The following is a 12602-nucleotide window of genomic DNA, read 5'->3' as shown; positions in this document are numbered from 1 at the left end:
ATGTACAAGAAGAAAGTGTTTTAGGGGAAAAGATGGAGAAAGCATCAAAGAAAAAACAAAAGGGTACGTGTGAGCAAGCCTAATTTAGTAAAACAATCACCTGGGCCTAATAGATTTACGAAAAAGTTGAAAGACATTTATGAAACATGGAGTTATTTCATTGATGAGGACATGATTTACATAATTGTAGAATATACTAATAAATACATTGAAAGTATAGCAAGCAATTTCTCTAGGGAGAGGGATGCAAAGCTTACAAACCCATCTGAAATTCGCGCTCTTATAGGCCTTTTATATTTGGCAGGGACATATAAAGCCCATCACCTGAATACAGAAGATATCTGGCAAACTAATGTCGAAGGTATCGAAATATTTAGACTAGTAGTTATGTCCTTATCCCGATTTCGGTTTCTCCTAAGATGCATTAGATTTGATGATAAGGTCTCGTCAAGAACGTAGGAGACTGGAAAAGATGGCCGCCATCCGAGTATTTTTTGACAAATTCGTAGAAAAGTGTAAATCGGGATATAACTCTTCGCAAAATTTAACATGCGATGAAATTCTTCCTGGATTTTTAGGGAATTGCCCTTGGATACAATATATTTCAAGCAAACCCTCAAAGTATGGGCCCAAAATTTTTAGCTTATGTGATGCTGAAATGTATTATACCATAAATATGGAGGTTTATGTGGGTCGTCAACCAGATGACGCATTTAATGTAGACAATTCCCCGAAAGAAGTTGTAAAAAGAATGTGTGCGTCAATAAAGAATTCCGGGCGCAACATTACTCTAGATAATTGGTTCATTAGCATTCCTCTAATAGATGTTTTTAAAAAATAATTTGGATTGACTGTTGTGGGTACCATTAGAAAGAACAAAAGGGAACTGCCCCTGAATTACTTCAAGGATCTCGTCCTCTAAAATTAAGTATGTTCGCCTTTAGCGATACATGTAACTTAGTGTCGTATATCCCCAAAAAGAAGAAAGTTGTATTGCTTGTTTCAAGTCTACATGATGACGACGCTAATAGATAGAGAAACATTTGAACATTATAAACCAGAAATTCTGACGTTTTATAACAAAACAAAAGGCGGGGTGGACGCCGTTGATCAACTATGCTCCTCTTATGATGTTTCGCGAAAAACAAGACGTTGGCCCATGGTAATTTTTAACACCATACTAAATATCGCAGGCATTAATTCGCTAGTGATTCATGCAAGTAATAACCTTGCTGATAATAAAATGCTTAGAAGAAAATTTTTGAAGCATTTAGCATTTTCTCTTATGGATGAACATCTACGGGTCCGAGGAACAGTAGACAATTTAAATAGAGATCTGAAGTTACGTATTAAGGCCATATGTAATATTCCTAACACAGACGGCACTCCAACAAATGAAGGAGTACATGTTAGATGCTACTTTTGCGACCGTAAAAAGAACCGGAAAACGACTGTTTCCTGCTGTAGATGTAAAAAGTTTTTATGCAGAGAACATACACGTGCAGTATACAAAGAGTGCCAAACTGAACTTATTCGGATTAACTAAAAGTTTCCTTTTTTTTATCGGAGTAGAAAATAGTATTTTTAATGTTCTCTCCAGTGTTTTTAACATTAGTTTACTTTTTATATTATTTTGTAATATGTTACTCTACTTATTAAACCTTAATAAAATCGAGTTTTACTTAAACTGGATCCAAATACTTTTATTAACACAAACTAAGAAGTAAAAGACCAAACGGTCGTTTCGACCGCGCGCGACTACTAATTTTCAAAAATTCCTAGCGACTACTGAAGGGTTAAAGAAAGAAACTTTATACAGTTTGTCAAACGTAGGAAAAAGTTTAAAAATCTCACAATCGCCATAACACTGCATGGCGATTGTAAGATTTTCAAACTCTTTCCTACGTTTGACAAACTATACCTAATTCATTTCCAATAACAAAGGGGCTTAAATAAGAATGTTGTCTATCTCCGACCTTATTTAAAATATATATTCAATCATCGCTAGAGCAGTGGAGGAAACAAGTATCCGGAATGGGAATAGATATAGGCGGTAAATGTCTAACAACTTTAATTTTTGCAGATGATTAGGTAGTCATAGCGAATGATGAGGAAGACGTGGACTACATGTTTAGAAAACTAAAGAAAGAATAATTACTATTAAAATGGAAATAAGCCATTTAAATATTTATATTTAATTTAAAGAAAGAATGTGAAAAATGGGGCCTCAATATGAATATTTCAAAGACAGAGTATCTTAAAATAGGAGATGATGAAGAAGATCCACAGTTAGAAAATTAGAAACACAAAAACATGCAATAAATATAAATATCTCGGATCTATAATATCTAAAGAAGGCACTACCAAAACCTGGGTTTGTCGGTCTGATGTAAATAAAACTATTTAAATTTTGCTTAAAAGTTTCGGCAAATTTGCCATTTTCAATAAGCACTTTATTAAACTTTAAACATTAAATTTTACATTTAAATTTCATGTTTAGACTTTTTTAAAAAGTTTAACATGGATTAAAAATTGTTATTTGACATTGACAGATGACATCTGGCAGATATCTTAAAGTATGAGTGGTTCAGGGTCGTATCTTAAAAATCTGCCATAGTGCATTTAAAAAACAACTCAATTTATTAAATTGTGATACACATTGGAAAGATCTTTGATGTCAGTCTTATTATTGATGGAATTTGGATCTTTTTTTATGTGAATTATCTCCAATATGCATCTTTTATTGTAGTTTTGTTCTTTTTACAAAATCTGTATGATTGAATGTATGTATGGTGTGAATGGTTGCAAAATGGTTGCAGAATGGTTGGGAACAAATGGCCGCAGCAGTCACAGAGTTACAAGTAACAAAATGGAACTGCATTGCTTGTTGCGGCAGATATGTTTAGCATAAATTTTAGTACAATAACTATTATGTTCTAAAAGAAAAAATAATCAAAATGCAAAATGGAGCCAAATTATGCTGTTGGATTAGTATTTAATACAGAGCATGAGACATCGATGTGTAATTATATCAAAAACTGTAGCAAAATGGCTTTTGGGTTAAATACTCTATAAGTCAGAGAATTGACATATAAAATGGCTGCTTAAACCAATATCACTATGCCAGAATATTGGAAGGCCAACAAATATGTGCAAGCAAATATTGGTTAAGGACATTTAGAAGAAGAAATTCATCATTAAGCATTAGAAGGCCAGGAGGATGTTCACTGTTGAGGCTTACTTCATTTACGAAACCAAATGTTGACCGATTTTTCTTAAATTTGTAGCAAATATACGTAAAATATCCATCAATTGTTATATTCGCATCTACAATTTAGATGAAACTGCTACTACGACTGTCTAACAACAACATAACGTTGTGGCACAAAAAGGTGTTAAATAGCTGAACCAGTGCATAAGTGCCGAAACAGGATTACTCGCTATTGCTCGTGCAATAATTCGAGCAAATGGAACATTACTACCTCAGGTCATTGTTTTTCCTCGTAAAAAGTTTAATACGATTATGCTAAAAGGTGATCTGCCTGGAACAGAGGCTAACTAGGCTTAGGGATAACTAATCCAAGTGGATGGATGACCGCCGAACTATCCAAGCAAGTATTAGATCATTTTATTAAGCATACTGGTGCTAGAAAAGAAAACCTGTGTTTATTAATATATATGACAATCACGAATCCCATATGTCTCTGGAAATAGCAGAAAAGGTAAAAGCTAACGGCATAATAATTTTAACCCTACCCCCACATACAAACAATAAGATACAGCCTTTGGACAAATCAGTTTTTTTCTAAATGAGTATATTTAAATTTTAAATATACCCATTTACAAAGATTTAACCTCTTTTTTGTGATAGGTGGTATACAGCCAACTGCAGGAATTATTTTCCTTGTGGATTCAGTTTTTTTCTTCAAAAACTATTACAATAGTGCAATTGATTCATGGCTTCTTAACCACCCCAGTGTTCCTATGATACTGTACCAAATAGCAGAATGTGCTGGTATTGTCCACTCAAAAGTAATGACATCTGAAAATATTATAAATCGCTTTAAATCTACAGATATCGACCCATTTAATAAACATATTTTAAGTGAAACTGAGTTTCTATTATCGTCGGTTACTGACAGACAGATTGATGATTTTGAAAACTATAACGGACAAAATGCCATGATTGTAGTAAGAGATTCTGTCAATTACGAAGAAAACGCATCTGTATCTTCATCTTCAGTTAATATAGTATTTAATTCATCTAACACAACCCAAGAATCTGAACCAAACTCAACTCTAGAAATACCTTCGACATCAAAAAGTCCTTTTATTACCCCATTCGGCATACGGGGATTTCCTAAGGCCGCAACCAGAAAAAATTCAAATCGTAGATGAAAATCAAGGAAAAGTGTCATTTTAATTAGTATACCAGAAACGAAAGCTCTTTCTTAAAAAACGGAAAGTCAGAAAATTCCCAAACTAGCAGCAAGAAAATGAAACGAAATGATTGTAAAGTTTTAAGCACAAAAGGCTGTAAAAAGACACTCCCAGAGAAAAGACCAAGCCAGGTGAAAGTGATTTAGAAACGGATTCCGAAAGTTTAAAGTTGGCAGACTCTTCAGATGATGAATTAAGTTCTCCTATGATGCAGGAACAAAAGAATGACTAATAATCTTACGCAATTGCTGAAAATACTGAAGTTTTAAAAGACTCTTTTGTGTTAGTGAAATTGGAGAAAAACATTCATTATGTAGCCAAAATTTTGGAAATTGTGAACTCTCATGAATTGAAAATTTCATATTTGAGAAAAAGTACGAAAGTTTCCAATTCATTTTCATCACCATCATCAATCAGCCCTGAGTTGTCCATTGTTGAACATAGGCCTCCTCTAGACTTTTCCATCTGCTTCTGTTCTGCGCCTCTGCTATCCAATTGGTCACGATTCTTTTGAGGTCGTCGGTCCATCGCGTTGGGGGTCTTCCTCGGCTTCGCTTGTCAGCCCGTGGTCTCCACTCAAGCAATTTTTTTGTACAACTGTCGTCTTTCATTCTTGCAACATGTCCTGCCCATCTCCATTTTTGCCTTGTAATATGTTCGATAATGTCTTCCACTCTGGTTCGTCTACGAACTTCCTCGTTTCTTATTCTATTTCTTAAGCTTATTCCAAGCATTGATCTCTCCATCTTTCGTTGTATTCTTCTCAATTTTTCGGCTGATGTTTTTGTGAGAGTTAAGGTTTCTGCTCCGTATGTGAGAACTGGTAGAACGCACTGGTTAAAAGCATTTCTTTTTAAATGGATCGGTATATTTGTTTTGAATACGTCTCTCATTTTTCCGAATGCAGCCCAACCCAGACTTATTCTTCTGAGTAGCTCACATGTTTGGTTATCTCGCGTTAACCTTATTTCGTGACCCAAATACATATATTTTTCTACAAGTTCTATGGGCGACTTTTCGATTTCTATTAGCTCATTGGGGACGAGATTGGTCATCATTTTTGTTTTTCCATAGTTTATTTTTAAACCGACTTTCTGGGTTACTTGCTGTAGTTGTTGTAGCATAACTCTGGCTTCTCCTAAGTTGTCTGTTATGAGAACAATATCATCGGCATATCTGAGATGATTGAATATCTTTCCATCGATGCTAATACCCTTTGATTCCCACTCTAGCCGTTTAAATGCGTACTCCATAACTGTTATAAATAGTTTTGGCGACAAGGTATCTCCCTGCCGCACCCCTCTGCCAATTTTTATCTTCTCAGTCATGCAATGGAGGTTAATGGTTGTTGTCGCATTTTCGTATATATTTCGAATAATATTTGCATACCTTTGCATATCTATTCTGCATTCTGATAGTGCTTTTAAGATAGCAACTGTTTCGACTGTGTCAAATGCTTTGTGGAAGTCGACAAAGATAAGAGCAAGGGGTCTGTTATATTCGATAGACTTTTCAACTAGAGTTTTAAGGCATTGCAAATGGTCGTTTGTTCCGTGTCCCGCTCGAAATCCTGCCTGTTCTTCTGATTGATAGAAATCGAGTTTTGCTTCTAATCTGTTTGTCAGTATTCGAGTAAAGAGCTTGTATAGGTGGTTAAGCAAACTAATTGGCCTATAGTTTTCGAGATCTGATTTATCCCCTTTTTTTGTGGAGGAGGATTGTAACCGAATTCTTTCATTTACTTGGAATGTTTTCACTATGCAGACATAGATTAAAAAGTGTTTGGATTCGGGACATCAAAAGTGGACCTCCTAGTTTAATTGTCTCAATGACTACACTATCTTCCCCCGGAGCTCTATTATTTTTCATATTTTTGAGGGCATGTTGAATTTCCTCTCGTGATATATCTGGTATATCCTCCGAATGAATTTCAATTCATTTTACTTTTCAGATATTCCTGATATTCATATGGGTTTGAACTCTGATTTTCTTACGTTATTACCAGCACCTTTATATACAAAAACAAACGACTATCTTGATATTATAGATTTGTTATGGAGTTTAACAATTTTATTGTATGGTAAGTTGAAGAAATAATAAATATTTTTTGTATTTAATCATTGTTTTAACACGTTTCATTGTGTACTACCTTATGTTTCACACTGTATCGCCGGTGATACATATTAAAACTTCAGTATTGAATATTTCTAAAAATTTCTAAGTTACTATTTTTAAATCCGTAAAATAGTTTCGAAACACAATTCAGATTTCTGCCTTAATCTGAGCGTTCTAAAAATTGCAAGGCAAAGCAGACGTTGATAAAGATGTTAATAGAGACATGGGGAATCTAAAATTTGCATTCCACGACATGTCTCCTCAACTAAGCAGAAATCATTAGCGAATTGGTTTCTTGTACTCATACAGAGTAGATCCGAATAAAAGGAAAAAGACAGTCAAGATTTGATTTCACGTACAAAGCATCTATGTATCTGTTTATACGTATTTCGCCTTAATAAGGCTCATCAGAACAGCTATTCATAGGCGTTCTCAACGTGAAAAATAAATCTTTCCTGTCTTTAAGAAGCAACACTAAAATGGCTTCGAAACGGACGCAATAGGGACATCTGATAATAAATCCGTAAAATAGTTTCGAAACACAATTCAGATTTCTGCCTTAATCTGAGCCTTCTAAAAATTGCAAGGCAAAGCAGACGTTGAAAAAAATGTTAAAAGAGACATGGGGAATCTAAAATTTGCATTCTACGACATGTCTCCTCAACTAAGCAGAAATCATTAGCGAATTGGTTTCTTGTACTCATTCAGTTGAGTTTCTGCTTAGTTGAGGAGACATGTCGTGAAATGCAAATTTTAGATTCCCCATGTCTCTATTAACATCTTTATCAACGTCTGCTTTGCCCTGCAATTTTCAGAAGGCTCAGATTAAGGCAGAAATCTGAATTGTGTTTCGAAACTATTTTACGGATTTATTATCAGATGTCGCTATTGCGTCCGTTTCGAAGCCATTTTAGTGTTGCTTCTTAAAGACAGGAAAGATTTATTTTTCACGTTGAGAACGCCTATGAATATCTGTTCTGATGAGCCTTATTAAGGCGAAATACGTATAAACAGATACATAGACGCTTTGTACGTGAAATCAAATCTTGACTGTCTTTTTCATTTTACTATTTTTACTTTACTCATAATAACTATCAAATTTTATAGATAAATGTACACAGATAACACAACTCTAAATGGAGATTTTCGTGGATGGAGTACATTTCCTAAGAAATGTGACATTGTGTACCAGTCTCCCCTAACTGAAGAGTGGGACCGCTGCCTGGAAATAAAATAAAGCATTGAGATAGCCAGAAGCGCTTTCAATAAGATAAAAACAGTATTATGCAATGTAAAACTGGAAATAGACATCAGAACTAGAGTATTCATATCCTACGTATTCTCTGCCCTTTTATATGGAGTTGAAGTCTGGACAATTACGTACACAACTGAAAAAGACTTGCGAGCTTTTAGATGTGGTGTTATCAAAAAATCTGAAAAATACTAAGAACACTACAGGTAATAAACATGGTAACATTAAGAAAAATGAAAAGAAATACTCAACACTATGAAGGAAGGAAAAATAAGCTATTTTGCTCACATACTAAGAAATGAAAAATATAAGTTGATGCCATTGGTTATACAAGGAAAATTGGAAGGAAAAAGAGGACCAGGTCAATCACGCACGTCCTGATTGAAAAATTTAAAGCAGTGGACTGGAAAAACAACGATAGAACTCTTCAGAACTGCTGCAGACAGAGTAAAATGGAAAGTGATGATCGCCAATCTCCTTAAATGTTAAGGCACACGAAGAAGAAGATAATTTCTTTGTTTATTGATCTTTTTATTTTTATTTGTTCATCCACTTTCCTAATTTCATCTTTACTTAGGATTGGTCCTATTTTTAACTTCAAGATCACAATATTTCCTCTCCTTTTTCTCTAAACATTTTTTAAAATATTTTTTTCATTTCTCTATTTTATATTTTCTTGCTTTTAATAAAATGTCCAAGTGACTATATTTTTATATACTGATGCATTTTTTAAAAGTTATACCAAATACTTTTGCAAAATATGAAATTAATTTGTTCTAGGTAAAAAGATATTAGTAACTATTACCATATTCCTTTCATTTAGCGACAACTGTATTTATGTAAAGATTATTTAAGTACTCAGTTGCAGGATTGATTGTTACCGCACAAATTCTTACATATTTTCAACAAATCGCTACGTCCTATTATCTAGGTATTTTCACATTCTGTATAACGACACATCAGAGTTCATTTACAAACAACAGGCTGTCTGTCTATTTACCATACAAGATAGTGTTTTTCTGAGTGCTACATCCTTATAGGAATCGGCCGTGTCCGTATGACGTTAGCTACGTTAGGCAAAGTTCAAATAATCCATAAATAACTAACTTCCTTTAGTTAAATGATCGTAAAGCAATACGAGACGTGATATAACGGATGCAGCCAGCACCGATCAAAGATGTAGGAGTTCTTTATCTCCTTAAACGTTTTGCCACAGCTTGACCATTTTAGGGCAAACATCGAGTTTTGCATTCCGAGATACGCTTCTCCGTGTTGATTAATGCTTGATCTACTTCTTTATATGTAAAAGATATATTGTTTACAAATGCTGATGTTGTAATTCATGGTGATTGTTTTTTTTTGTATAAATTTGTTTTTACTTACTTTAATTATTGTTAATTCTATCTATTAAAAGATTGTTATCTATTTCTGTGAATTGCTTATGTAACATTTTATTTGGGTCAATACAAAAGAAACTCAATAAATTATACGTGGTGATTTGATTATGCTTTACATCACTTATTTTATAAATTTAATATAAGTTCAAAATGATATGCAGGATACATTCTGAGGCAACGTTATAATATAAGTGAATTTAAAATGCAACAAAATTTGTAAGTACTGATACCCAAAAAAGAAAAGAAAACCACGTTATATCACTCGTAATTCATTACTCCTAGTAATAATTGTTTCAGGGTGTTTTATATGAAAGTATCAGAATCTACATAAACTATGATATGAACAAGAAAAGGACAAACATCCATCGGAAGATAAAGAAAAAGACCAAGAGAAAAATAAAAATGATAGATGTAAAACTCGGCAGGTTAGTGGACATTTTTGTATAAAAATTTATAACTAAGAGCTTTTAAGTATAAGAAATTATAATTTGATGCATAGTTTGATGTAGCTGATAGAAGACGCGATTTTGCATCTCTAGATGCAATATATTCGGAGCTTAATACTATTTTGGGTAAACACGGATTTAAGCTTCATAAATGGCAATCCAACTCTTCTGAATTTTTATCTAACTTCCTCCGACGAAACTGATTTTAATATAAATGGCTCCCCTAGTAACATACTAGGATTAAAATGGAACCAACTGTCTGACCTCTTACTTATTCGTACCACTAATATACAAGAACCTGCTGTTTTAACTAAACGAACTATTTTATCTTTTATTTCTTCTGCGTTTGACCCCCTAGGGTCAATCAATCCGCTAATCATACAAGGAAAACTTATTATGCAAAAACAATGGCAATCCCAAATATCCTGGGACACGTCCGTTTTTGATGATTCTATTTTGCAAAGTTGGAAAAAGTTTCTTTCTTTGTTATCTGACTTTTCCAATATGTCTATACATAGATATTTATTTGACAACAAAACCATATGTTTCCTTTCCTTACATGGCTTTTGTGATGCTAGTCAACTAGCCTATGGAGTATGTGTGTACTTTGTTGTTAGCTATAATGATAATACTTTCTCTTCAAGATTAATTGCCGCAAAGTCCCGAGTCAATCCATTAAAGAATAAACTTACAATTTCTAAATTAGAGCTGTGCTCTATGGAGCTACTTGCCATTTTATCTTCTCGGATTATACAAATTTTGCATGATATAGGTAATGTATTTTGACAAGAGCTATGTCCTTGTAAATAACAGGTAAACTTGTGTACTGCATCGGCATGACTTATGTCAAAATCCATTACCTCTACTGTCAAAATTGAGTCCATTAATTTATGGTCCGATTCATTAGTTGGCTTAACATGGGTTAAAAAATCTTAATTAGAGATATCTCCTTTTATTAAAAAAAGAGTCCTTACTGTTCGTGATAATAGTAGGAATACCACATGGCGACATATCAGACCTCCGTTAAATCCCGCCGATCATTTGTCGTGTGGAAATTTTTCATCTGATGTTCGTCAATTCTGGTTTCATGGTTCTCCCTTTTTATCACAAACCAATGATTTTGATTCCATTGATTCTTTTGAACTTCTAAATGAAGTACTTGAATGTATTCGAGTATCTTTTCCCATTGCTGAATCGCCAGAAGAATTGCCTTTGGATCGAGTTTAACAGGCTCGTCCATTTTCTAAGACCGGGATAGATTTTGCTGGTCCTATTATGATTTGCTCCCTAGATTAAGGAAGGCCCCTACCACTAAGGCTTGTATAGCCATTTTTATATGTATGGTATCAAGGCTATTCATATAGAACTGGTCTCCAATTTGTCCACCGAAGCTTTTATTGCTTTATTAAAACGATTTATTAGTCGTCGAGAAAATCCTTAAATAATTTACTCTGATAACGGCACTAATTTTATTGTAGCCCGTAATCAATTACGAGATTTGTCTGTACTTCTGAAATCCAAAGAAAATAATCAGGAAATTCAGAATTTTCTTTCTTCCACCGAAATTACCTGGAAATTAATTCCTCCCAGATCTCCAAATTGGGGCGGACTCTGGCAGGCAGCGGTAAAGAGTGCTAAATCTTATTTGACTAAATTGCTCGGCAATACTTGCCTTACTTTTGAAGAACTTTCTACTTTATTAGTGCAAATTGAAGCCCTATTAAATAGCCGTCCCTTGTATCTCCTTATACGACCTAATGATCTGTTGCCTCTTACTCCTGGTCATTTTCTGATTGGAGCTCCCCTTACTTCTTACCCAGAAAGGGATCTTTTTAGAACTCCTACTAATCGACTTTCTTATTGGAAAGTGTGTTCCAAACTCCAACAGGAGTTTTGGAAAATATGGTATGTGGATTATTTGTACTGTCTGCAGCATAGGCCCAGATGGCAACTTCCCCAACAAAACTTGGCGATCAAGCAGCTAGTTCTCATACAATCTGAATATCGCCCTCCTTTAAATTGGCCACTAGGTAGAATATTGGAATTATTGACTGGAAGGGATGGAAAAGTTCGCGCTGCACGTGAAAAAACAGCAGAAGGTGAATATGTTCGCCCCATAATAAAATTAGCACCTCTTCCAATTTCTGATTAAACCTTTTCTTAACGGTCGTTTCGATCGATCGCTATTTGTATATATTCTAAATTTTCCCCGCCCTCAGTATGTAGAAAATTAATTGTATTTTCTACAATAGTTTGTTAAATAAATAAAGGATAATAATTAAATTATTCTCAGTAATTTAAAGACATACGATCAGCATGACATGCCTTCTTTCTGCTGTATTGCATCTTCTGCGCCTGTCAGTTTTTCAGATTCAAATATTCAAAAACTAAACTAAACTAAACTACCCTTAACACACTTCGTTTTTGCTGTCTCAAATAGAAGCACGCAAGTCAAACTTCCTTTTCAGCTTCTCAAATAAAAGCAAGTAACAGTTCTTCTCACGCTTCTTAAATAGAAGCAGTTTTCATGTATAACATATTTTATTAAATAGTTAACTATATTAAATTCAGTGTTAGTGCATCTTATATGTAAGTACCTGAAATTATTCTTTCATACAGAAGAAAATCGACAGCCAAAATTTCATAAATGCCGGTCCAACAAATTACAGGGTTGCCGGATATACAACAAACTATAAACTTTCTTGTTCTATAAATCGTATTTATTTAGCTTTAAGAACAATTATTATAAACAGTTGTGCGTTTTAAGACCATTTTATATGAACATTTATGTTTTTGTTATCGTTAAAAGAGGTGATTTGTTGGCAATCCCGATACTACTACTTATTCATGTAAATAATAAAATAAAAATATTTCTACCTTAATTCTTATTTTAATTATTCCAATTTCAATTTTACTATTTACTAAATTATTGTTATCCGCAATTTGCGACCT

General features: G+C 33.9%; 1 protein-coding gene across 1 annotated transcript; it reads left to right on the top strand.

Annotated features, from left to right (window-relative positions):
- Positions 1-32: 32 nt before the first annotated feature.
- Positions 33-11802, top strand: LOC140449097 (uncharacterized). The gene is made up of 3 exons (XM_072542240.1): positions 33-63; positions 6392-6520; positions 11129-11802. Exons 1-3 carry the CDS (start codon positions 33-35, stop codon positions 11800-11802), a joined length of 834 nt encoding a protein of 277 aa, XP_072398341.1.
- The last annotated feature ends 800 nt before the right edge of the window (positions 11803-12602 follow it).

Source organism: Diabrotica undecimpunctata, chromosome 8 (genome assembly GCF_040954645.1).
Source record: "Diabrotica undecimpunctata isolate CICGRU chromosome 8, icDiaUnde3, whole genome shotgun sequence".
NCBI lineage: Eukaryota > Metazoa > Arthropoda > Insecta > Coleoptera > Chrysomelidae > Diabrotica > Diabrotica undecimpunctata.
Note: the sequence above shows the minus strand (reverse complement) of the source record. Positions and strands in the feature narration are given on the sequence as shown.